The 27,842-nt window shown below is 44.6% G+C and overlaps 1 protein-coding gene across 2 annotated transcripts in view; it reads left to right on the top strand.

The window, feature by feature from the left end:
• Nucleotides 1–27,842, top strand: part of ASRGL1 (asparaginase and isoaspartyl peptidase 1) — a 117,403-nt gene that overhangs the window by 35,245 nt on the left and 54,316 nt on the right. For both annotated transcript variants that reach the window (XM_073626765.1, XM_073626764.1), the window contains 3 exons: nt 3,276–3,467; nt 8,899–9,041; nt 26,632–26,774. In XM_073626765.1, coding sequence (XP_073482866.1) covers nt 3,281–3,467; nt 8,899–9,041; nt 26,632–26,774 — 473 coding nt within the window. In that variant the 5' untranslated portion in view covers nt 3,276–3,280. The remainder of the gene's footprint in view (nt 1–3,275; nt 3,468–8,898; nt 9,042–26,631; nt 26,775–27,842) is intronic.

Raw genomic sequence — 27,842 nt, 5'->3', positions numbered from 1 at the left:
TGTTTTTGTACTATAAAGAGCTAATTTTTTTAACCCATCATGACAGCTGGTACAAAAAAGCATGCTGCTGCTACTTCATGTCTTAGTGACAGTGGGCACAGGTAGTTTGTATCAAGCTACCTGCCTATGACAAGGGAGGCTGTCCTGCATAATATTATATTACAGCCCTGTCTGAAAATCTGCCAAATGGTTTTAATTATGTATTTATTTTTCTCAACCATATAGCTCGAGCTGGGCGATTTTCTCCAAAAAAAACTCGATTCATGATTCGAATCAAGGTTGGTTTTTTTTTTGGTTTTTTTTGTTCTTTTTCCGATGGACACCACGCCGATCCTGAGGGAGCTGCGGGCAGGAGTTTTTATGCGAGGCCGCGGCTTCGGCCTAGTCCGCGGTGTCCAACCGGCGCGGTCCTGAGGATCGATTTGCTGAAAATTTGAATCGGTTTGACCTCTCAACTTGATTCAAGATTCAAATCGATTTTTTTTTCCCCAGCCCTACATATAGCGGGTTATTTATATTTACCACTGAATATACTTGTATAAGAATAAATTCTGTTTTTTTAAACTTTACATATTGGCTGAATTATATACCACACTTTTTTGAGGTTTTTATCTGATTAATCAAAACAATCATTGGTCAATAAGTCGTTTATGAAAATAAGAATTGGTTGCAAAATGAGGGAATGCCAGGATGAGCAGAACTAGTGTTCCCATTGGAAGATTCCCCTCTATTACTGTTCTACTGTTCAACTCCAAAATTTGGGATTTTGTTTTACTTTCACTTTTGATGATAATGGTAAACAGGACAAATAGAGACGGAGAATCTCCCTAACAGGGGCACAGACAGCAATAAAACCTGGCAGAGGTTCTAATCCCTCACCACTCTACCAAAAACGAAAAAAAAAAAGTTTTGCCTTTTTTGTTTTTAGTTATACTTTAACCATTTGACCACTGGGCACTTAAACCCCCTTCCTAACCAGACCAATTTTCAGCTTTCAGTGCTCACACTTTGAATGACAATTACTCAGTCATGCAACACTATAGCCATATGAAATTTTTGTCCTTTTGTTTCACACAAATAGAGCTTTCTTTTGGTGGTATTTAATCACTGCTGGGTTTTTTATTTTTTGCGCTATGAATCAAAAAAGACTGAAAATTCGATTAAAAAAAAAAAAATTCTATGTTTCTGTTAAAATTTATGGCAGAGTGTTGGCAGAGTGTTGACACTGAGCAGCGCTGTGGGCACTAAACATCCAGCCCACAGCGCTGCTACAATCTCTCCCCCTCTCCCCTCGCACTGTACCCATCGGTACAGAGGGAGGGAGGAACCGGCGTCATGACGTGACGCCGGTTTGTTTACAAGTGATCACTCCGTCATTTGACGGAACCATCACGTGGTAAATGGGCGCGATCAGCGGCTATTTACTGTGATCCGTGATGCGCCGGGTCCTCAGGACCCGGCGGTCACGGATGTTCCCGGGTGCACGCTCCAGGGGGCGCGGGAGCAACATTCTGGAATGACGTCCCACGGACGTGCACCCAGAATAAGCCGACCGCGTTGTAGCCATCTTTCGGCTATGGCCCGGTTGGCAAGTGGTTAATGCTGTGAACGCATTAAGGTAAAATTAAAACCTTTTGGCCTTTACAACCACTTTAATCTTTAAAGGATAAATTCACCTTTGGAACATGCTACATATATATATTATTCATTCAAAATAGAGGAAAGCCGCACCTGTCTTCAATTGGTGCAATGCGATCTAGTCATTCCACTGACTCTCTGGACTTTTTCTTATATATATCTCTACCTAGCAGCTTATAGTAGCAAAAATTAATAAAAAAGCATATGTGGTAAAGGATCAGAGATGGATACCAACCAAAATGGATACTCAGAGTGCAATATAGTCCTCAGCTAAATGGACATATCTATCCAGGTACCATTCAGGACATGTATATATATATATGTGGGAGAGTATTAAAATTACAGGATGGTATAAATATTACATTAAATAACTACCTATGCTACACAAGTGTCTCTTCACATTTATTTAGGGGGGTAGACGATGGTGCATTAGCATTTGTTTGTGCCACAGTTTCCATTCTGCTAATTCCAATTTCTGCCCCTATGTTCCTTTTTGTTATGTGGTCTGCATATTTAAGATGGGACTTGTTCCAAATTTGCATGCATTTTGACAGCTGTGATCACCTGGGACTGGCTCACATCACTAGCCATTGTGTCTGTTTCTCTCTGCAGCCATGTAGACACCAAGGTGGGTGGATCAATGTAACAGGGAACTTCATGTATACATAGGATTTCCTGAATGTCGTCATCATCATCTAAACAAAAAAATTGTTAAACTGTAAAAATGCACCTTAACGCGCCACAACATTTTTTATTTAAAGCGGGAGTCCGGCGACCTTCTTTTTTTTTTTTTTTTGGTCATTGAGACACTTTGCCAACCCCGCCTCTGTCTGTTTTCGTGCTGAAGAATAACTTAAAAAATGTGATGCTGGCTGTTTCCATCTTGCTTGTGGGCATGTGAAGCCCACATACATTGATTTCCTGGATGCGGTGAATGCTGTTCATTCACAGCTTGTTCACAAGCATGATCATTGTTTCCTGCACTGAATCTTGGGAAGCCTGACACTAAGCTCCCAGGAGACAGTGCGGCGTCGGGGAAAGGCAATAAACACGCCTACTCCCATGGGAGGAGAGACAGGAAGTGCCACAATAAAGTACAATATAAAGGTAATTACAGCGATAAAAAAAATTTTCGTGCGGCATTTGAACATCTATGCAATTAACTGAAAGGGGTAAGAATAAGTTAAAAATTTGAGTGGAACCCCGCTTTAAGTTCCTGTCTTGAATGTGGTTTTGGTGCTTTCAGAGTCCTGCCTCTAAACGCTCCTGACTAAACTTCTGAACCTATAAACGCTTACTGTATGTGTCCATGAACACATATGATTACCTAGAGGAGCATTGAGGGGCTTCAGGAAAAAACGCGAAATGCTTAAAATAATGAGCTTATATTGGTACAGTAAAAGGTTATATATATATATATATATATATATATTATATAAAATTTTATCATGAACCATTTTTGTGGATGGGAGCAGGTTGGGTTAAATATGTAATTTTATAACATGGGTGTCTGCATTGTATTATACAACTATTATCTTGTGTGGCTTCAAAGGTTGAAGAATTGCAGAGGTTAATGGTTGCCTAAACCCCAGTGTATGCATCGAGTAAGAAAGACATTTTATATTTTATCCCTGTAGTGAAAATGAAGCCTGTTATTATTGTTCATGGCGGGGCTGGTACAATTGTACAGGAGTATGCAGAAGAATACCGTTCTGGAGTGAAGAGAGCAGCCCTTCGAGGCTACGATATACTGAGACAAGGTGGGGATGCAGTAACGGCAGTGGAAGAAGCTGTGGTTGTGCTGGAAGATAATCCAATTTACAATGCAGGTGAGCTTCATCAAAGTTTACAAAATAATGCATAAAGTGGAATAACATTTTTAACTGTAAGCTTAATTCACTAAGATTTTAATGATGTATTATCCAGTACATTTTTTTTTTTTTTTTAAGCCACATGATCTCTAGCTATCATTGACCCTCATTGCTGAAAATAAGGGCACCATGGTGATTATTGTTCTTTCTAGTGATTTGAACCTGTTATCTTTTGGACTGCTTAGTTTGAAACCTTCATATAAAATGATAGGTTTCTATCAGTTTTCGTTTTAAAGCTATATGGGGGAATTAAATCTGCTACTGCCACTTTTTCTGACGTTACTCCCTCTTGTTAATGTATTGCGCCAACTCGTGCATTAAATTCAGATATTAAATGCGTCACATTGCATGCGCCACTTTTACACTGTGTGGTGTTGAATGCACCAAATGTAAAAATGGAGCCAATTAAAGTGGAACTTCACCCTAAAGGGGAAGCTCCACTTTATGCCCTCCTCTTGTATTTTTGCCACCATGTGCAGCCAGCTGTGAAGCCGCAAGGAACCACAGTCAGTTGCCTACAGTAAACATGCTGCACCAGGGACCAGTGAAGAAGCAGATTGGATGAGGACAGTGCTGGACCCCTGGACAGGTGAGTGTTCTTTTATTAAAAGTCAGCAGCTACAGTATTTGTAGCTGCCGTCCTAATTTTTTTCAATCCGGGTGAAAAAACACTTTAAAGGATCACTAAAATTGTGTTTGTTATTTAAAAAAAACAAAAAAAAAAACATGTTATACTTACCTCCACTATGCAGCTCGTTTTGCACAGAGTGGCCGAACCTGGTCTTCTGGGGTCCCTCGGCGGCTGTCTTGGCTCCCCCCCGCAAGGACTCAACACTTTCATGCGAGCTCCCTTGCATGGTGTTGAGTGCTTGCGGGTGCGCTCCCGTAATACAGCCAGCAGCCATAGCCGCTCACTGTATCACTCGGCCCCGGCGCGCCGCGTCATTGGATGTGATTGACAGCAGCACGAGCCAATGGCTGAGCTGCTTTCAATCCATCCTCTCTAGCCAATCAACGACCAGGCTGAGCGGCGAAGAGGATGTCGGGAGCGAGCGCGGGACTTTCGAGGGGTCAGGTAAGTAAAACGGGGGGGGGGGGGCCGTTTTGTCGGATGTTTTATCACCTTAATGCATAGAATGCATTAAGGTGAAAAAACTTTTACCTTTACAACCCCTTTTAAGACCAATTCTTTTGGCCTACAGAGAGAAAAACTGATTTAGACTGCTTAGTAGTATTGCACAGTTTTTGCTAGTTCTGACTGATTAAAAACTATGCATTCTCTATAGGCCAAATGAACCTGCCCAATAAAAGGAAAGCACACTAATTGCTGCTGTTTATTTATGAAGAGGGAAGGACTGATCCCGAAGTGCTGGTTCACACGGGCGACCTGTCAGGTGACGTACAAGTCGTGCTCCATGCATTGCAATGGAAACGTTCTAATAGGAGTAACCCAAGTCGCTCGGACTTAGAAAAAGGCTCCTGTACTACTTTGGTTCAACTTTGGAGCGACTTGCATTGACTTCTATACAGATGTAGTTTTGCAAGCTGTGCTGAAGTCGCGCTTTATGGGGCGGCTTGAGAGTCAGGTGACTTTGAACCCTCCCCTGTGTGAACTGGCACATCATTTTAGAGAAAACTGGAAAATCTCTGGGTGCAGTAATAAGAACTTCTGGTGTTGACATTGCTTATTTTCTCCCGCCTCCTAGGTAGCCCTAAATTTCCCTTTCACACACGCAGACCATTTGTCTGTTTTCCATCCTTCCAATGACAGATGAAAAAACCGACATCAATGCATCTCTTTGGATAAACTGATGTAAATGGATGATCATCCATTTACATCAGTTTACATCTGCATTTGTCCACATCCGTCTTTTCTTTTCTTTTTTTTTTTTTTTTTTTTTTTAAAACTGATCAAAGGTCTATTTTTCTTCCGTTAAAAACGTATCGGACAAAAAACAGATATAAACTAACAAATGGTCAGTTTTTCATCCGTTTTTGCACTGGTAGTGGATGTAAAAAAAAACCTGATGAAAAACGGAATACTTTATCTGTTTTGACGTGACTGAACTGATGAAAAGAACAGTCTGCATGTGTGAAAGGGCCCTTATATTCACTTCCTTTAATAGGGAGACAACGGTGCTTCCTCTGTTTGTAAATTCTTCCGTTGTCTCCTTCTGTGTGATGCTACTGTGAAGAAACTACAGCGTGCCGTCCTGACATCACTGGGGGAGGTGCTTCTTCAGTCCATAGAAAGCTGAGGCATTGCAATCTTCACAGATGTCCCGACATGGCCCCGCCCACTTCCCCTCTTGATGGGCCTGCAAAGACCCGCCTATGACCGCCCACTGCTCTGTGTCTATACAGGTTTCCAGATCACCACCTGGAAACCACCCTGTCCCTATGTTTTTAGCTGGCTCTGGTTACACACGATATTCCAATTTGAAGAGGTCTTCATCCCTCTGAGGAAGATCAGGACAGAATATGATTGAAATGCGTTTTCTCAGCGGTAGCATCCAGTGTTGAGAAATACTTTGCATTTCTTGCTATCTGCATATGTAACATTGACATCTCATTTGTTTTGAATATCATGCATACCAGAGCTCATGTAGTTTTTAATTCATATTCCATATATATTTGTACGCAAACATTTTTTTTGATATTTGATCTAGTTCAATTTTTTTCAGCTGCCTATAGGCCCTTGGAAGCATTTTGTTTTATCAATTTTGCAACCCAAAGGACTTGTAATTTGACAGTAACTTTGTCATTACTTTGATTGTAAACAAAGCATATCCCACATTTCCTTCACTTCCTGTCCCATAGCCAAAACGGGAAGAAAGGAAATCCCTGCAAATTAAGGGAATCCCTTGGATTCCCCTAGGTCACCAGAACTATTGTTCTCATTGGAAGATTTCCCCTCTTGCTTTTCTGGGGACAACCCAACGTTTGGGATTTTTTTTTTTTTTTTTTTTAACTTTTTTACTTTGAATGATAGTTGTAAAAAGGACAAATAGTTGGTGAATCTCCCTAACGGGAACACAGACCGCAATAACAATTGACACATGTGCCAATCCCTCTCCACTGTCAAAAATAAAGTTTCCCATTTAGTTGTACTTTATCCCCATTCCATTTTTAAATATATGTAATCATACAGGAATCAGTGACGGGTGGGGGGGGGGGGATGTTTGAAATTCAGCTTTGATAAATGGTTTTCCTGACTGATGATAATGAGTGTGTGAATTCTGTCCCCTTTAGAAAATCTGTAACCAACCTGTCCTGTTAGTCAAAGGTGCTTATTGGAGAGTGCAGTCCTCCATGATCTTATATACCTTTGTGACCATGTTTAAACTTGTACCAATAGTTAGTTATAACATGAAACATGTTAACCTTTACCAACCCCTCAATCTTCCCACCCCCCACTTCTCTGAATTGCAGGGTTCTTCTCCCTGCAGCATGCTGCTATCTTTTGAATTCGATGTGGCTGTGTGTGGCTCCAACCACATATCTACTTTATCCATTTGCATCTATTCACAGGAATCTGTGAATGTAGGACTAAAAGTCCTATCTTCCCCTGGTAAAAGAACACATAGACCTCAATGAAGCACAATGACATCATCACATTTGTAGTCCATTGATTACTTCCTTCAAACCCATAACTGAAGCTCAGTACCTCCAAATGGATCCGGGGCTGAGACAACAGTCAGCAGGAGCCTGTGCATTGCACCCACGATCCAATGATTGTGTCTGCAATGCTGCAGGCTTTAATGCACTTTTTTTTTTCTAAAGGTGGACTCTGTCTTTAAGAAGTTGAGTGACATTAAAGGGGTTGTAAAGGTTAAAAACTGTTTTATCTGGATGCATTCTTTGAATTAAAGAAAAAACCTTTTAATGGTAGCTTCCCTCCACCCCCCAAATACTTAACTGAGCCTGATCATGATCTATCACTGTGCACATCTGCAGTGGGGGGGCAAGCCGGGCTGTGTGTCTGAATAGACGCAAATAGCCCGACTCGGGATCGAGCACGCATGAGTGTCCTCATAGAAGGGCGCTTCTTATGGGGGCCCGTGGTGGGGGGAGGAGCCAGGGGCATTGGCAGGGGACCCCAGAAGAGGAAGATTGGGGTTGCTCTGTGCAAAACCACTGCACAGAACAGGTAAGTATGACATATTTGTTCTTTTAATGGGGAAAAAAAAAATCACTTTAATGTGAGGGAGATGGTGTACCTGTTTTTGGAAATCCTGTTTTTGTGTTTTATGCTATGGTGTTTCTCAGGAATAAACAGTAGACCAGTGTTGGTTTTAAAAAGAAAAAAGCTTTACTGAAAAAAGTGTACATTGCATTCTGTAATTTTGTCCCATTTTAAAATGATGTCCCTGGTACAAAGCATGGTAAACGTATTGCACATGGAAAAAAGATGCTGGGGAAAAAAATAACAAACAACAAATGGGAAAAAAAAATGACATTTTGTTTACTGGTAAGGCTTCTTTAACTGGTGTAATATGTAGATTAAAGGTTACGTCTTTTATCTACATATTAATGAAATGGTAAATAAGATTTAGTAATGCATGATGTTACCCAATGACACTTGCAGACTATCTGCAAGTGCCAGTTTGCATCGAAGCGGCTGCATTTTGACTATGTAATGCAAAGAAATCCCTAGCTGTCATTTTGACAGTGGGTAATTGCCAATAATAGTGGCAGCATCAGGAGTAGAGGAGCTGAATTTAGAAGATGCACCTTAGAAACCTTAAAGTTTCTTTTTAGGACGTATCGTCTAACTTTAAGGCCCTGTTTACACTTAGTGATTTGGATTTGTGGCAAAACGTGCAATGCGTTTTTGAGGGTCATTTATTCTTAAAAGCACCCCAAATGCGGTGCAATTTTGCCGCAATAGTCACACATTTAAAAACCACACAAAGGTTTACTTACCTCTGTGATGTCCTTCACTGCCAACACTGTTGCAAAATCTCACCTTTCCGCACTTTTTTTTTTTGCTTCTCACTGATCACTTCTAAACATGACCCTATTGTTTAAAATAGAGCAGTGGTCTCCATGGAAACCTACAAAAGTGACCACCTTCGTTCTAATAATGCAGGGACTGTAGGCATGCAGGCAGTGGACATATTGCAGCAGCATTACAATTGGAGAATACCACAAGTTTTGACGCTATTTGAAAAAAGCTTTCCTTCAAAGAAATATTATGTAAAAAACCAGGAAATAAGCTAACAAACGTCTGCCATGCATTTACTTATACAATAGTAATAGTTGTACATCTAGTGCTTATACTTTGCTTTAGATTTTAAGATAAGTGATAACAGAAATGATTTCCTCTCTGAGCATATAATCCCAAAGTCAGTCTTTTGTCTGTTAACCTTTGTGATTATTTCCTTAGGCCATGGATCTGTTTTGAATGAAGAGGGAGAAGTTGAGATGGATGCTATTATTATGGATGGCAAGGATTTATCCTCGGGAGGTGTCTCTGCAGTCAGATGTATTGCTAACCCAATAAAACTTGCCCGCCTTGTAATGGAAAAGGTATTTTAACAAAAATAATGTAATGGATGTACGGCATATCTGGCTAAGCTTTGTGCATATCTTTCTCAAATCACTGGCATGGATAGCATCATTTAAATATAGACAAATTTATTAAACAGCTCTTTGACTAGTTTAAGTGGGCACCTTTTTAGGGCTGCAACTAACGATTATTTTCATAATCGATTAGTTGGCCGATTATTGTTTCAATTAATCGATTAATCGGATAATAACCTTAAAAAAAGTGTGGTGTATAATTTAATATGTAAAGTTTAAAAAAAAGGCAATGTATTCTTAAAAATTCATATGCAGTGGTAAATATAACTAACCAACTATATGATTAGGGAGCAAAATCTCTAATCCACTCTGAGAATAACAGACAGAAGAGATATACTGTATATACTATTGGAGGTTGAATCTGGTAAATATCAACAGACTCGGAGATCACATTATTTATTTAGACCCCTTTCACGCTGGGGCGCATGTAATGTGCCCTGCCCCCATATAATGTGCCCTGCCCATACATAATGTGCCCTGCTCCTCACGTAATGTGCCCTGCTCCTCACGTAATGTGCCCTGCTCCTCACGTAATGTGCCCTGCTCCTCACGTAATGTGCCCTGCTCCTCACGTAATGTGCCCTGCTCCCCACGTAATGTGCCCTGCTCCCCACGTAATGTGCCCTGCCTCCATGTAAAAGTTTACTTTAAATGTAATAGTAATGCCTGCTATTACCTCCAGTCTATCAGCCTCCACCTTCTCTGGGGTCAGATGCTGATCTTCCCTGCACAGTCTTTAAAGTAATTTGTTTTTTTTTAAAAACAAATATGTTATACTTACCTGCTCTGTGTAATGGTTTTGCACAGAGCAGCCCAGATTCTTCTCTTCTGGGGTCCCCCACCGATGCTTCTGGCTCCTCCTGCCTTTAGAGTGCCCCAATAGCAAGCTGCAAATTATAGTATAGCGAGCCCCTATAGCAAGGTAAAAAAACTTCTGTCTTTAGATCCACTCACGTTCTGCCCAGGACTACATGTCCCATGAGACATTGTTCCTCACACACTCACATTCACAAGATCTCAGGCACTTACTAACACATATGGATGGTGTACTGAGCTGTATGTGTGCTGCACTGTATTTCCTGATATGTAAACAAATAATGCATTCTGTATGCAGGCCAACTAATCGGCTGGCCGATTAATCGATTATGAAAATAGTTGACAACTATTTTCATAATCGATTAGTTGTCGATTAATCGATTAGTTGTTTCAGCCCTACACCTTTTAATAACCTGCCCTCCTGAACCTTATTTACCCTCTTGAACTATTTAAAGCTTTCAATCATGTCTCCCCTTTCCCTTCTTTCCTCCAAACTGCAGATATTAAGTTCCTGAAGTCACTCTTGATATGCTTTATCTTCCAGACCTTCCACCATTTTTGTTACCTGTCTCTGTACTCATTCTATCTTATTAATATCTTTCTGTGTGTGAGGTCTCTAGAACTGTGCAAAGTATTCTAAATGAGGTCTCACTAAAGACCTATGTAGAGGAATCAGGACCTCCTTCCTCCTGCTGGTGATGTATCCTAGAATTCTATTCCCTTTTCCCACTGCCTGGTCACACTGTTTTCTCATTTTCCAATCATCTGAAATAAGTACCCCAAAATCTTTTTCTTCTGTAGTGCTGGCTAACACTGTACCCCCAATGTTGTACTCTCAAGAGATGTTTTCCCTTGGTGCATTATTTTACATTGAGAAACATTGAACTGCAGTCCCCACTGCTTCCAGCAATGCCAAATCATGTTCCATGTTAGACCCCTCCAGGCATGGGGGTAGCATAAGGGGTTGCAGTGGTTGCAATTGCGACCCTGTCCCTGCTTCAGGGGGGCCCGTGCAGCCTCCCTTTGACATTAAGTTTTATATCACTGTGCCTGTGTGGGCGGTGGAGTCACATGAGGGGTCGGTATATGATGGGCCAGACCACTCCCCTTCCCTGCACGCAGATGCTAGGTGGGACTGAGCCACTAAGTGGAGGAGGCAGGTCATCTACACAAAACGTATCATGCCTCTGCCTCTCAGCCCCATGTCCTCCCTATTCCTGCCCCTCTGTGAGCTGGTCCCACCCCCTCATCTCCTGACCTCTCGCTCCAGGTCAATCCCTGCTGATGTCACCTCGCTCTTCTTATTGCCCCCACTCACCTGTCCTCACTGATGGCGGGGGGCCCGGCCGGGAGTGCCTGCTCTCTAACAGGAGCCATCCGGGTGCAGTGGATCCTACAAGCAAGTTCATCACATGGTAAAAACGGAGCATGGGGGATGTGGAGGAGCATTCCAGGACACTGAAAGGTCTGGGGGCTTCTGCACATTGTGGGGACTGAGCAGGGCTGAAACTAGGTGGGGACATGTACCACGGTGCTGCACAGAGAAGGAGCGCTGCTGACAGAAGTAGTGACAGCCGCATCATTACTGCTGTCAACCCAGAACTAGAAGTGAGAAGGAGAGTGCTGGGGGAGGCTGCTGTGCTAAGTTGCCAAAAGTTCCCCTGCTTAGCTGTGTGTGAGATCCATCCTGGGAACTGGCTCCTTTCCCTCCTCCCCCCTCCTTGCATGCAATAAGTGAGAGCTCTGCATGGGCAATTCAGCTGCTGGGGGAGGGGCGGGGCATCCTTGCCAGAGAGACACACTAACTACCTGCATAGAGGGATGAGCTGAGCGCCTGTCTGGAGCACAAGGTAGTGCAGAAGAATCCAATGGTCCCAGACATCTCTACAGACTACAGATCTAAGTTTAAATTAGAATTGAAAAGTTGTATTTTATTTTCTTGTCAACATTTAAAGTGGAGGTCCGCCAAAATTTTTTTTTTTTAAAAGTCAGCAGCTACAAATACTGCAGCTGCTGACTTTTTTAAAATATGGATACTTACCTGTCCAGGGCGCCCACAATGTCGGCACCCGAAGCCGATCTGTCGCTTGGCTCTCAGGTGCTGCCCCCGCCATCTTCGGTAAGGAAATCAGGAAGTGAAGCCTTGTGGCTTCACTTCCCGGTTCCCTACTCTGCATGCGCGAGTCGAGCTGCGCAATCCGGGTGGTGCCTGCTGTCTCTGGGACCCATGTGTTTCCCAGCAGACAGTGGGGGGAGGGGGACGGGAAGAGGTGTAGACTCCCGTGGGAGTCTATGCCCGGAAGTGGGTGCAAATGCCTGTATGTAAACAGGTATCTGCAACCCTCCTCCCCCCTGAAAGGTGCCAAATGTGACACCGGAGGGGGGGAGGGTCCCGAAAAGCAGAGGTTCAATTTTTGTGTGAACCTCTGCTTTAAGTGGTTGTAAAGGGCGGTGCAGTGATGAAGGGGGATCATGATGATTTCCATAATTATCATTGGGACATGAGGTTGCTATTAGAGAAGTAATACTGTCATAATGTGCAGGACAGTGGTTCTCAACTCCTGTCATCAGGACCCACTAACAGGCCACATTTTAAGTATTACCTTGGAGATGCACACTAGAATACTGCAATCGCTGAGCAGCAAATGATATCACCTGTGATGTATTTCAGTTATCTTGCAAACCTGGCCTGTTAGTGGGTCCTGAGGACAGGAGTTGAGAACCACTGGTGTAGGAAGAAATGGAAAGTTGCTAAAGTGATCATTTGCGCTGTGAATGTACTTTTATATTTTATTTGTAATATGAACATGTGGATATTTATTTGGGTTTGTTAATATAGTTTATACCAAACTATAATAAATAATCCAAATATCCTTATCTTTATGTTCATATTACCAATAAATAAGTATAAAAGCATTTTATCCCAAACTGATGGTCCACAAGAACAACCCGACCTCACTTGTGTTACCACCACTGCGCTCCTGGATAAGTGTAAAGAAATTTTCTACAGCTGCCACTTAAATAAAACAAATATGTACACAGTATCTATAACTCTATTTAAATGTAGAATAAATAGTGGCGCTCAAATAAAATATCATAGATGTGAAAAAATGATATTGAAATATTGAAATGTTTCTCAATGAAGAGAAAACAATGGATACAAGATAATGTGATAAAGGTGAATGTTACCCTGTAATCAATAAACAATGTAAAAATCAATTAACACATCACTAAACAACGTGATAAAATATCACCCTGTGACAAGTGCAACCTATTAAAGTCTCTCATTAAATGAAAAAGAAGTGTGTATAAAAAAAAAAAGTCCACGAACATGATGAAAAAAATAGATGAGTGATATGTTTCCAAATATTCAATGTGCACTTCCTCAAATAATCCACCACACCACAGTGCTTGTGATTCCACTCCCCTCAAAGAAACGCACTCACCAGCTGCATTAACCTCACACTCTCGTGTTTGGCCAAACTCGCCTCAACCCGCACATATAGGTGGGGGTTTATAAATGGGGATCTCCAAACTCCAATCCTGTGCCTTAAGAGACTTCCCATGTAGTGATTCCTCCACATGTAAATGACAAAAGCGCTCCAATAGTGTGATATCATTCAAACAATTTATTAAAAGGTTCAAAAATCCATCACCATTGTACTCACATATTTCAAATTCACAGCAAGCAAAAAGCAATCACAGCAAGGAATTCCATGCATTAGTTGAGCGATATATTGCGGTCGCGGCAGACCCAAGGTATGGTGGCTGATGATATTTTCACCCGCTCCTCAACCCGAGCCTCCACTTCCCGATGCTGCGTGTCGCTTCACAACATCTTGCGTAATGCGTGAATGATTGCTGTATAGCCACGCAGCGTGGCTTGAGCAGCGGAATCCTTGACTCTTGAATACAAACCATTGTGCCCATGTTGAACTATCTTATTCTCCTGAGCCCAGAGTACCATTGCCTGAATGTTTTTCGGGGTACTGTAGAAAATTCAGGACTTTTCAGAATGCCTGTGAACTTTACTTTTCTTTGCTGCCCCGCACATTTTCTACCGAGGAAGTGAAGGTGGGGTTCCTCATCGCTCTGCTACTGGAGGAACCCCAGGCCTGAGCACATCAGCTTCGGGAGCAACATGACCCTATCCTGACTTCAGTCAACTCCTTCTCTTTTTTTTTTTTTTTTTTTTTTTTTACTGCCATGGCTCAACTGTATGCTGATCATTTCCCTCATCACACTACTGAAACCACACTGAGCCACTTACAACAGGGCTCAAGGCCTGTGGAGGATTATGCCTCGGACTTTCGATTGTGGAGTGCTGATACCGAGTGCAATAACTCAGCATTACGTTTTCAATTTCATCTTGGCCTGTGTGATCAAAGATGAGCTTGCCAGGGTGGAAACACCCACCTCCCTGAATGACGTAATTCATCTCTGTATGCAGATTGACTGCCACCTGCACGAAAGACAGTTCGAAAAAGCTGGAAACCTCCACCTAATGCCTGCCAGTTCCGAGGCCCCATCACCTGCCTCCGTCCCGACCATGCCTAAGATCGCCACTGACATCAAGAAGGTTCCACACGCCAGCTTTCCTAGGTCTCCTCTGTCCAAACAAGAACAATCTTGACGTCGCTGCAACAACCTCTGTCTCTACTGTGGCAATGAAGAACACTTTCTATGGACTTGTCCCCGAAGACATCATAGGAGACCCTCTCCTCCACCTCATACTGTTGCTGCACTAAATCCTGGCCAAAACCACGCCTTGCTGCCAGTCTCCTTCCAGTTAGCAGGAAAGACCCATGATGTTTCTGCCATTATGGACTCTGGGGCCTGTAGTTGTTTTGTGGATTCTTCCTTTGCAGCCATGCATGAACTACCCCTGTGTGCCAAAAGAAACAGCTTCTCGGTCCACCTGGTGGATGGTTCAGGTATCAAATCTGGACCCGTCACTTTAGAGACTGAACCTATCCTGTGTCTTACAACTTCTGGGCACCAAGAATTTACGTTTGGATGTCATTACGTCCCCTCTGTTCCCTGTTATCCTTGGGCAACCCCGGTTGAAGGCACATAACCCCCTCATCAATTGGGCCACGGGGGAGGTGACTTTCCCTTCCAATTATCGCAGAGAATTCGGTCTTCCTCCTACACCCAGTCCTGGAGAACCACTCCTCTGCATCAATGTGGACTCTGAAACTGTTAAACTGGTGCCTTCTGTTTACCATGACTTTCTGGACGTTTTCAATAAAAAGAATGCTGACACGCTTCCCCCTCACAGACCTTACGATTGTCCTATCAAACTTTTACATGGCGCAGAAATCCCCTTTGGCAGGATCTACCCACTTTCTGAACTTGAACTAGAGGAGTTGCGGAAGTATATCGATGAAAATCTTAACGGGTTTATCCGGCCATCTTCATCTCTTGCTGGAGCGGGAATATTCTTCGTTGAGAAGGATCACACGCTCTGGCCTTGTATTGACTATCGGGACTTAAATAAAGTAACCATTAAAAATCAATACCCCTTACCACTCATCCCTGAATTGTTCCAGAGACTACGAGAAGTGCGTGTATTCTCCAAATTAGATTCAAGGGGAGCTTATAACCTGATCAGAATAAGAGGGGGTGATGAATGGAAGACAGCCTTTAGGTCTTGTTTTGGGCACTTGGACTCTGTAATGCACCAGCCACCTTCCAGCATTTTGTGAATGTTTCGGGACTTTCTTGACTTGTTCACTATTGTCTGTCTGTATGACATTCAAATTTTTTCTACTTCTCTAGAGTCCCATCGGGTTCATGTAAAGAAAGTGTTAAGCAGACTGAGGGAACATCATCTCTATGCCAAAGCGGAGAAGTGTGAATTCAAGAAGCACACCATCCAGTTCTTGGGTCTCATTATCTCCGCAGATGGGATTGCCATGGATCCACAGAAGGTATCTGCAGTACAAGATTGGCCTACCCCTACTGATAAGAAATTTGTGCAGCGGTTTGTGGCTTTCACCAATTTTTACAGGAAATTCATTATGGACTTTTCTGGTATCATATACCCTATCACTCAGTTAACAAGACTACGCACAACCTTCACATTGACCTCGGAAGCTCAAACTGCATCTGAGAGGCTGAGGGGCCTTTTTTACAACTGTGCCCATTCTGAAACACCCAGACCCTGCTTTATCTTATGTTCTCGAGGTTGATGCCTCTGAAATTGCTGTAGGAGCCATACTGTCCCAACCACAGAGGACAAAATCCCTACTTCACCCTGTCGCTTTTTTCTCCAGGAAACTAAGTGCCCCAGAAAGGAACTATGATGTCGGTGAACGAGAGTTACTTGCTTTTAAATCAGCCCTGAAGGAATGGTGGTATCTGCTTGAAGGAGCCGCACACCCTATTCTTGTATTCACTGATCACAAGAATCTTGAATATTTGAGAGCAGCAAAAAGATTAAGAATCCAGCCAGGCCAGATGGCCCCTCCTTTTTTTGCAAGATTCTGCTTCCATATTACCTACCGGCCCAGATCCAAGAACGGGAAGCCTGATGTTTTTCCACATATGCTTCAAGATACTGAGGTGTCACCTGAACCTGACACCATTTTACCTGCTAAAACCTTTCTTTTGTTAGGCTGATCTCATCTCTCAAATCAAGACAGCAGTCCTGGATCATCCTCCTTCTCAAGAACTTCACCTTGAGCTAAGAGAGGGTCTCTATTTTCATGATGAACAGATCTTCGTTCCAGAACAGTTGCGGACAGCAGTTTTCTACATGTGCCACAATCACCCCTTGGCAGGGCATTTTGGAGTACATAAAACTTCAAAACTAGTTCTTCGCTCTTTCTGGTGGCCAGACTTGGTACAAAATTGCAGGGACTATGTTAAATCTTGCACAATATGTTTACGAAACAAGTCCGATAGAGCTAAGAATTGGGGTCTGTTAGAACCTCTTCCTGTACCTGATAAGTTACGGAGCATGATCTCTATGGACTTTATTGTCGAGTTATTCCCGTCTGAAGGATTTGCCACCATTTTTGTAATCGTGGATTGTTTATCCAAGATGGCCCACTTTGTGCCCCTAAAGGGTACCCCTTCCGCTACAGAAACTGTCTCTTCTTTTGTCAAGGAAGTAGTACGTCTACACGGTATTCCTGTTAACATCACTTCAGACTGTGGGGTACAATTTACTTCCAGATTCTGGAAATCCTTATGTGAAGTCTTGGGCATTAAACACTGTTTATCAACTGCCTATCACCCACAGACTAACGGTCAAACGGAGAGAGCGAACCAGACCCTGGAACAATATCTGCGTTGTTTTTCTTCATTTGCACAAGATGACTGGGCATCTCTTTTGCCGTTAGCGGAGTTTGCCTATAATAACTCAATACATTCTTCTATCAAACACCCTTCTTTGCTAACTATGGGTTTCACCCATTCTTCTTTCCTGATGTCCCCCAAGAATCTTTGGTACCAGTAGCAGTGCTGTGTCTTGGCCTAGGCCAACAAGGCCCAGGCCTAGGGCGGCACTGTGCGGGGGGGCGGCAAAAAGCCCCCCCCCCCGAAAATGGCAGCGGCGCCCTCTTCCCGCACAGCAGGGCCACCATCTGGGGAGTACAGCTTAGCAGTGCGGGTGCGGAGGGAGCTAGAAAGTAGTTAAAGTAAGAACTGTCAAGCCGCCCCTCCGTAAAGCTGTAAATCTGTCTCTGATTGGCCCTCTGCTGTGGCCAATCACGGGGAGGAAAACAGCGGTCAGGAAGCTGGGCGGCGGCACGGCGAAACCAATTAGAGCCTCTCTCTCTCTCTCTCTCTTCTCCCTTCAGCTGACAGAAAGGGGAGGGGGGACGAGCGGGGGAGTTCTCTGGCAAATGGATCAGCAGCGCTGTGACAGGGAGAGGAGAGATGCGGGCTGTCTGTGTATCTCCCCCGCTCGCCCCCCCTCCCCTTTCTGTCAGCTGAAGGGAGAAGAGAGAGAGAGCAGGTCTAATTGGTTTCGCCGTGCCGCCGCCCAGCTTCCTGACCGCTGTTTTCCTCCCCATGATTGGCCACAGCAGAGGGCCAATCAGAAGACTCTGGGGGCATCATGGGAAAATAGTCCCTGAAGAATGGCGGCCCTGTGTGTCAACAGACATGCTACAGCCCCCAGCATGCATGCACTCTGCTGAGGGGGAGGGGGTGTTAGAGGAGAAAAAGAGCCACGCTGTACCCGCACCACCAGAGAGCCACGCTGTACCCGCACCACCAGAGAGCCACGCTGTACCCGCACCACCAGAGAGCCACGCTGTACCCGCACCACCAGAGAGCCACGCTGTACCCGCACCACCAGAGAGCCACGCTGTACCCGCACCACCAGAGAGCCACGCTGTACCCGCACCACCAGAGAGCCACGCTGTACCCGCACCACCAGAGAGCCACGTTGTACCCGCACCACCAGAGAGCCACGCTGTACCTGCACCACCAGAGAGCCAGCCACACTGTTCCCGCACCACCAAAGAGAGAGCCACGCTGTACCCGCACCACCAGAGGGGGAAGAAGATAAAGCCACTGCCAGGGTACAGACCTGCTACACTACTGACCAGAGTCCGCCTGGGCAACCCAGAGTGAGCGAACGTCCAGCTGGAGGGATCACTGTTGCGATTTCATTGGGTCTGGTAAGAGAGCCTGTTGGCCATTATCCATTACTGTTCCCAGGGACTGAGCCATTAGGAAGTGCCTAACCTGATATCCTCTAGGCCTTGTTGACCGCCACAATGAGCTCCAACGCTGGGCCTCCAGTCCAAAAATTAAGGGGGGGACACAATTTTTACAGCTCCAGGTGACACCAAACCTAGTGACGGCACTGTCCCGGAGCCCACAACAAGTTCTGGCACTGAGCTTCGGTAACTGGCAGCCAGAGTGCGCTAGCGTGGGCACCCAGGACATCTGCCACCTGGGGTCCCACAAGCGGCGATCGGCTTTCCGTAGCAGCCGCCACCTCTCTCCCCACTGTCAGCTACACACACTCCTCGGCTCCTCCTCCTTCTCGGCTCCAATGTTCTAGTGTACACAGCCAGGAGGAGAAGGAGCCACAGAGGAGGGACACGACTTCAGTGCAAGAGCCGTGCTGCCGGTCTGAGGTCTGTGTATAGTTTACAGTGGAGGGGGACACAGTAACCGGGAAGGGGGGCAGATAACAGATGCACACATGGATGAGGGGAAGGGGGGTAAGGGGATATGTGCTGGGTGCTTTGGGAGGGGAGAGGATATGTGCTAGTGGGGGGGGTCTGATCCTCCCCTCCCAAAGCAACTAGCACATATCCCCTTACCCCCCAAATGAAAAGATGCCGCATGCCTCTCTGTCCTCTTCCCGCGGCGTCCCTCTGTCCTCCTCCAATGAAGATGACAGGGCGGATCTTTAAAAGAAAGGGGTGTGGCCTTGACAGGAAGGGGTGGGGCATATTTAAATTAGGGGGTGCGCAAGCTCAGTCAGGCCTAGGGCAGCACAAAACCTAAATACACCACTGACCAGCAGTACAGGATCGTCTGGAGTTCTGGAGATCTAACAACCCGTTCTTGCAAGAAGCTACTATCAAATCCCAGGCAAATAATAAAAGGTTCAATGATAAGAAGAGGAGGGGTAATCTAGACCTGAAACCTGAGGATAAGGTGTGGCTAGCTACTGCAAACCTAAAGCTGGCTTGCCCCTCAAATAAATTAGGACCAAGGTACATTGGCCCATTCCCAGTAAAGAAGCGGATTAATGCTGTAGCCTTCGAGCTAAGTTTACCGGAGAGTCTGAAAATTAATCCGGTGTGTCATGTGTCCCTCCTTGAAACGGTCTGTGGCTGATCCTTTTCCTGATCGAGAACCTGAGACTCCTGCTCCACTGCTTGTTGAAGGAAATTAAGAATTTGAGGTTGAAGCTGTCCTGGATTGCAGGAAGAGAAGGGGGCAAACTCTGTTCCTCATTAAGTGTAAGGGCTATGGCTCTGAAGATAATTCATGGGAACCTTCCTCCAATGTGCACGCTCCATGATTGGTTCAAGCCTATGTTCACCTCCACCCTGAGAAAAGTTCCGTAGTGGGCATCCGAAGGCTGCCCATAAGGGGGGGCAATGTAAGGAAACCATTGGAAACGTCTGGAGTGCGCGTGCATGCGACTGCAAATGCCTATGCACATGCGCGTGTGCGGCGTGCACGCACAGGAGCGCGTCCCTAGTGCCAATTGGCACCAGACGGCCTATTTAAAAGGTGCCCTGACCACTGATCTTTGCTGACTGGTCTTCAGCTGTGCTCCTAATACCTTGAATCCTGTGATTATCCTGTTTGATATCCGTTGCTGAACTCGGCTTTTCTTGACCCTGCTTCTGGACTCTGTTTTATACTTAAATACTGGCTCCTGATCCCGGCTTCCCATTTGACCCTGCTTCTGGACTCTGCTATACTTGATTACTGGCTCGTGATCCCAGCTTCCCATTTGACCTTGCTTTGGCCTGATGCCTTGGTACCTTGCTGCCTGTCTGCTACCGAACCCAACTATCCTTGTGACCTCGCTCCTGTTCCCTGCTTGGCTCAACGCTGCCATCCAAGTGTCTGCGACTACGGTCCTGCGACCTCCTGCTACAAGTTTCTGGGTCTTCATCTGCAGGCACTCGTGTTCCTCCTGTCCCTCGGCTCCTTCTGTTCCACTCTCAGCGGGACCTGGGCTGGAGATGCAAGAGGCCAACCTCGTCATTTCAGTCTCCCTTCAGGTACGTGACAGTACCAGTCAGCCAATGATGGAGTCTGAAAGGGAGGTCTCTCTGCTGTCAACCCTCTCCCAGACTGTTACCGAACTTTCTCACGTAGTGCAAGGGTTGCATATGGACTTTGCTCAAATTCATAACCAACTGCAGATTGCATCCAGCTTGGCCTCCTCCTCCGAGTTCTAATTCTCAGATACATTCAAATAAAGTGCACAGTCTACAATGCCATTAGTGTGTGGATTATAATAGTCATCACTTTTTATGAACTCTCTCTCTCTCTCGACAATAGAGGTAAATATCACACTAAAAAGACTACTGGGGCAGGACCCCAATGTAAGGCTGCCCTTTTTGACAGTTACTGATCTATTTTCCCTCACCGTCTTTCAGGACAGCCACAATGAGACCTTGGCTCCTCCCCTTCTCCCCTTCCTAGGAAACACTGCGCCAGCCCATAAAATTCCACTTCCCCCTGCCAGACTTCAGTTGTTTGTGTTTCCTCTGGTGGGAAGACACTGTTGGGAACCTGGCCAGACAGTCAGGGAGACTGTGGCTTTGAAGCCCTGTAGGGGAGGCCGGGGCACTCCCTGGGACGCGTTGGGGTACATACCTGACCGCACAGTCCGCCACCCCATCTTCGCCAAGTGCAGGCAGAAGATCCGGGGGCCCGCCATCGCATTCACAGGGATGCAGCAGGGAGGCAGTTCCAGTTCCGGGTTGTGGTGCTGATAGCGGACCGGGCGCAGACTGGAGAGCAACCACTAGCGTGGTCATGTCTGAAGTGGATGCCCATACAGTGCACAGCGATGCTATCTCCAGCCACCCAAAGGTAAGGGTACCCTGGGGAGGGGTCCTCTTTATCTAGGATTTCCTCCATGGATGGTTCCTTGTAGTGGGGGGGGGGGGGGAGTTTGGGGGGAGTCCCTCCTGTGTGGTCAGGGGGGGGCACAGGTCCTTACACTTCTTTTTTTTTTTTTTTTTTTTTTTTAAAGGCCTGCAGCATTCCCCAGGGTTGTAACCTGTATGTACTAAGGGGTGAAAGGTAATGTTTGTTCTTACGTGTATTTCAGAAAGCTACTGATAAATCGAGATCATCACATAGCTCTGAGTGCGTCTCTTGTAGGATTACCCTAGGAGAATCTTGGACAAAAGTATTTTGCAAAGACTGTATAGATGCATTAGTCAGAGAAAGGGCATCAGAGCAGGAATCGGGATTAGCGGCTTCAGTGAAGGAACTTTCCTCCACCTTTCAGTCCTTCACCTGCACCCCAAATTACAAACCCCTCCACAAGCACGGGGCTCTGCACCTTCCCTACTGGCCACCCCTGCCACAGTGGAAGGAGCTCCTGGGACCTCCAGAGAGGAGACTAGGTAGGAGCCGGATAGTGCAACCTCAGGTTCCCAGGAGGAATTAGAGGGGGAGGACCAGGACGGGGAGTCCAGGAAACCTTCACGATATAAGCTTTCCCTGGCAATTTACACCACCCTTGGAATTCAGGCAGACAAGAAACCCCTGACACTCCACGACCAGATGTACAGGGGCATGGGGGAACAGAAAAAAAGTTTTCCCAGTCCATGATATCCTGGTGGAAACAGTAAAAAAAGAGTGGCAAGTTCCTGAAAGGGAACCTTTTTTCTCTCGATCTTTGTAAAGAAGGTTTCCGTTTTCCGAGGATCCATCGTCCATCTGGAACAAAAACCCCAAATTGGACTCTGCCTTCTCCCAGGTCTCCAGACATACAGATCTAGCCTTTGAAGATATGGGAGCTCTAGCAGATACTATGGATAAAAGAATGGACTCCCTCCTGAAGAAAACCTGGGAATCAACCTTAGGAAATCTGAAACCAGAAATGGCTGTCACAGTAGTGGCCCGTAACCTGAAACATTGGCTTTCCCAAATTCAGGCTCATGTTGAAGCGGGAACTGCCAAGGAAAGTATATTGTCGTCCTTCCCTACTATTCTGCGAGGAGTGGCATATATAGCGGATGCGTCCGCATGTCTGCCAGAACTGCAGCCCTAGCCAACTCGGCCAGAAGAGCCTTGTGGCTAAAAACTTGGCAGGGCGATAGTGCCTCTAAAGCTAAGCTGTGCGGGATCCCATTGACGGGAGACTTGCTTTTTGACTCGGGACTGGAAGCAGTGCTAGACTGCACAGTGGATAAAAATAAATCTTTCCCGGTTAAACGCAAACCCCAGTTCAAACAAAGGATTTCGTCCGCAGAAACTAAGGGGGGTCCCTAAGCCTAAGAGGTAAAAGAAAGCTTTGGGCCAAAGGGGCAAGGGCAGAGGGGGCACAATTTTTCACCCTCCTGAACAGCCCCAAAAAAGCCAATGATGTTCCAATCACAGTGGGAGGAAGACTGGGGGGCCTTCCTTCCACAGTTGGAGTCTCCTCCAGTCAATTTATCTTGGGGATTGTAAGGAGGAGGTACCGCCTGGAATTTACAAGACCACCCCAAAGAAGACTCCTCATCACACACCTTCCCAGGTGTGTGGAGAAGGCTGAGGCCCTATTGGGGGCATTAAAAGAATTGGAGGAACAAAACATAGTATGTGGGGTTCCAAAGGGGGGGAGGAAGGTGGGGGTTTTTACTCACACATTTTTGTAGTACAAAAACCCTCAGGAAAATAGACTGATCCTGAACCTAAAACCCCTGAACCAGTCCGTATCCTACAAGAGGTTCCGTCGATCTTTATGGTCAGAGCCTTGCTACCTGGCATCGCTAGACCTCGACGCCTACCTCCATGTTCCTATTGCAGAAGCTTGTAGCATGCACTTATAGCAAGGAATGAAGCTGTGAGTCCTTTTTTGCTACACAAATCAGTGCAAATGGATACTCTCGAAGGCAGCAGCCAGTCTTTTTTTTTTTTTTTTTTTTTTTTTTTTATAATTTTTGTTTTTCATATTCATACTGTTTGTCAATCAGATTGCTTATTTTAGTTTTCTTTGAAACAGTCAGCATGATGGAGACAGTAGGTAGGAAGTTAACAAAGTCCTCATCTTCAATCATTATGACTGGTAATCTGGTGCACCCAATCCATCTTGCTATGGCCTCCTCCCTGGCCTGTTGTTCCCTAGATTCAATGTTGTATTTTGAAGCACCTAAAGGAGCAGTGCAAATAGTTTACTGTGGTGGTGCACTGGCTTGACTTGGCCCATCATTGAAGGTTTTCTGTATCTGTGGGGTTGAATTATCAGGTAAAATTTTAAGGTTTTCTGATTTTACTTTCTCTCACCCCACACAGTCAGCTCCAAGTTGTCTCTCTATAATATACTACATGTATGGCCTTTCCCAGGGCTGGCCTTAGGCCTTTAGGCGCCCTGTGCCATGCAAAATTTAAAGTGTCCCACCCGGTGACCACATTCTTCTATATATATATTTTGGTGAGATACTTCAATTCAGGGAAAGCAGCAACTGATAGATATTATGAAATCGCTCCCATTTAAGATTTAGTGACTAAGTGCACAACATGGACAGAAAAACAAACCGTTATTACTTAAGACTAACAAAAGGTATGAAATCTGACTGCAACAAAGTTTGTTAAAAAAAATCCCTGCAAGGTACGTAGATAAGACTGTTCCCAATAAAAGTGGAGTTAAGTGTGCTGTAAGTTCATAACTTTGTATGAATTTTGGGATGAGTAGTCCTCAAATAACACTTCAAGTTTGTTGTGTTTTTCCAGCTCCACATGGTTTGCAAAGGGTCTTGTTGTCCTTCAGATCAAATATAAAATGCATCCATAGATCTTATCTTTTTTTCTACTAGTCACAGATGCCGACCTTTCCTATATAGTTTGTGCAGCAGTGGGGATGGGGAAAATAGGAGCGACTCAGTCTTTGCCTCCATGACGTCTGGATGTGGACGTGAGGAGGAGGCCTGCAATGCAAAGTGCTCTGGACGGTCTGAGGACAGTGAGGAGGCCTGTAATGCTGCACCGTGCTGTGGATGGTGGCTGTTATGCTGCACCATGCTGTGGACGGTGGCTGTTATGCTGCGCCGTGCTGTGGACGGTGGCTGTTATGCTGCACCGTGCTGTGGACGGTGGCTGTTTTGCTGCACCGTGCTGTGGTCGGTGGCTGTTTTGCTGCACCGTGCTGTGGTCGGTGGCTGTTTTGCTGCACCGTGCTGTGGTCGGTGGCTGTTATGCTGCACCGTGCTGTGGACGGTGGCTGTTATGCTGCACCGTGCTGTGGCTGTAATGCTGCACCGTGCTGTGGACGGTGGCTGTTATGCTGCACTGTGCTGTGGCTGTAATGCTGCACTGTGCTTTGGCTGTAATGCTGCACCGTGCTGTGGACGGTGGCTGTAATGCTGCACCGTGCTGTTGGCGGTGGCTGTAATGCTGCACCGTGCTGTGGACGGTGGCTGCAATGCTGCACAGTGCACTAGAAGCTGGTCACTGAGGGGAGGCCTGTAATGCACAGTGTTCTGGATGCCGATGGTCAGAGGAGGCCTGTAATGCGCACACAGTGCTCTAGATGGATGGTGGTCTAAGGGGAGGCCTCAGGCCTGTAATTGTAATGCACACACTCACAGTGGGTGCTCTTTGCTCTGGATGGTCGTAGTCGGGAGTGGGACTCTCGTCAGGACTCAGGAGACCTGTAATGCACAGTGCTGGTCTCTGGACGGTCGTCTGAGGACTCGGAGGCCTGTAATGCTGGCTGCACACAGTCGCTTGCTGGGAGTGGAAGCAGGTGGAGCTCCATGGAAATCGGAAGTTACTTCACAAGGGTAAACGTCCCTGCCTCAAATTTTTGTTTCCTTCGTTAACTAAAACTGAATTGATTTTCATCATAGTTTTCGTCAGTGGACAAAAAAAGTGGTATTTTTCGTTTGTTTTCGTCACTGTAAAAATACCGCTGACAAATTTTGACAAACTTTTTCGTTGACGAAATTAATACTGTTAGTCACGCTTCCTCTGAGCTCAAACATACTTATAAGTAGAAAGATCTTTCCCATTCAGGTTTCTAAGGAACGTTTGTGATTTGACAATCTACCGATCTCTTGGAAGTCTAGATAAACTACTGTTGGCATCTAATCCACAGAAGGAATGTAAGATATGACAACACTACAAACACCGCAGAGCAGATATCTATTTAATTGCTAAGTGCAGTAACCCAATTATCTGTATTCTTTTTGTATTGGTCTGCCTTCGGGAGAGTGGTTATTGTGGCATACTGCACTTAAGGATTAATACCTACAAATATTGAGGTTGATTTACTAAAACTGAAGAGTGCAAAATCTGGTACAGCTCTGCATAGAAACCAATCGCCTTCCAGATTTTGTCAAAGCTTAATTGAACAAGCTAAACTTAGAAGCTGATTGACTACCATGCACCAATGCACCAAATTTTGCACTCTCCACTTTTAGTAAATCAACCCCACAAAGTCCTTATTGAATCGGTCTTAGTATATTCTGGCTTATTAGTTCTACAAGCTAAAGTAGTCTATGTTATAGTAGTATGTAACAAGTTATTTTCTCCCTTTCTTTTTTAAGTTACTTATGATTCGTTGTAGTGCACACTAATTCTATTCACCTATTGAAAATTAGTGTTGACACTTTATTTCTATGCGTGTACAGTTTATCACAAGAGTACCTGTGTGCCACGTTATACAAAAAAATGGCGACATCTAGTGGTCAATTTTCAAAGTGACATTTGGATCCTCCAGCCATAAATGATGCAATTGAAACTGTATTTAAAACTCAGAACACAACCTCTGTATTTGGCACTAAAACTTGGACTAGCATTTTAAACCAGGTAGATTTTAGCAGGCAGTCATGTCATCTCCAAATATGTATGCACATTTCTTCAATTATATGTATCCTTGTATGTTTGTAGTTATCAGAAACTACAAATGAATATTTGTTTAATGTCAGTGATCTGTAGTAATCAATGGCAAAGTCGGAAAATTTTATTTGAAAAATTTAGACAGGGTATTTTTAATTAGAGTAATTTCTGTTTTTGTTTAATTTTTTTAATCCTCTAATTTCTTCTCACTCTCTTTTCAAAGACAGATCACGTGCTTTTAACTTGTAAAGGGGCATCACTGTTTGCCAAGTCACAAGGAATCCCAGAAATTCCTGGTGAAAAACTTATCACTGAACGCTCAAGAGAAAGATGGAAGAAAAATCTAAAACTTGCTTCAAAGCCAAAGTCAGTTGTAAGCCCAGTTTAATATATTGTTTTGCAACCAGTTCATTTTTATATTAAATGTTAGGAACAAAAAAATTGAAGCATTGCCCATAAAAAACAGTCAAATTTCAGCTTTCATGGTGTGTGTATATGTGTGTATGTATGTACTGTATATATTCAGTTATAAATGATACCACGTTCACGCTAAGATGAGGGACTCCTCTTGGCAATTTTGATCTTCAAAGAGACCAGGATGGGTGGAAACTTCTACCATGAACTATCAGATGGCACCACCCAGAGTAAATCGCAACTGTGATCACCAATGAATGCATGATGGCTTTGCTGCCCTTTTGGGTGCAGGGACACCAAACTGAAACTAAAAAATAAAAAGGTGCACCATCCTAGTGCATTACCATAAAAAGTTTTAATTGAAAAGTGCACAAAACCATTATACTCACAAGCCTAGAATACAATCCACAACAGACGCATGTCAGTCAAGTAAACAAAGCTGACGCATTTTGAGGGACTGGCCCTCTTCCTCAGAGCTAGCCTACATTCATGTGTTCCAACCCTTTAGGCCCAGTTTACACTGGAACTGGCTGCGGATCGCACAGGAACACTGTGCGTCCCTGATCTCAGTTTCAGGGATGAATCATGGCCGATTCTATGCCTGATTTTGGCCCTAAAAGACGCACAAAGACCAAAGACGCACAGCGTTTCTCTGCAGTGCACTCCGCAGCCGCCCCGGAGATATGTGAACCGGCTCCATAGAGAGCTGGTCACATTCTCCTGCTTTGTGAATTGGATGCGGTTAAAACCACATCCAGTTCGCATTGGTGTGAACCCGGCCTTCTCTATATATATATATATATATATATATATATATATATATATATATATATATATATATATATATATATATATATGTGTATATATATATATGTATATGTGTGTATATATATATATATATATATATATATATATATATATATATATATATATATATATATATATATATATATATACATACAAGTAGTGAACATACTCTATTAAACTGCACCCAGTAACAGGGGAGGGGACAAAGATGCA

The sequence above is a fragment of the Aquarana catesbeiana genome, linkage group LG04 (assembly GCF_042186555.1).
Source record: "Aquarana catesbeiana isolate 2022-GZ linkage group LG04, ASM4218655v1, whole genome shotgun sequence".
NCBI classification, from domain to species: domain Eukaryota; kingdom Metazoa; phylum Chordata; class Amphibia; order Anura; family Ranidae; genus Aquarana; species Aquarana catesbeiana.
The sequence above is the reverse complement of the archived record's forward strand: the minus strand, read 5'-3'. Positions and strand labels throughout refer to the sequence as shown.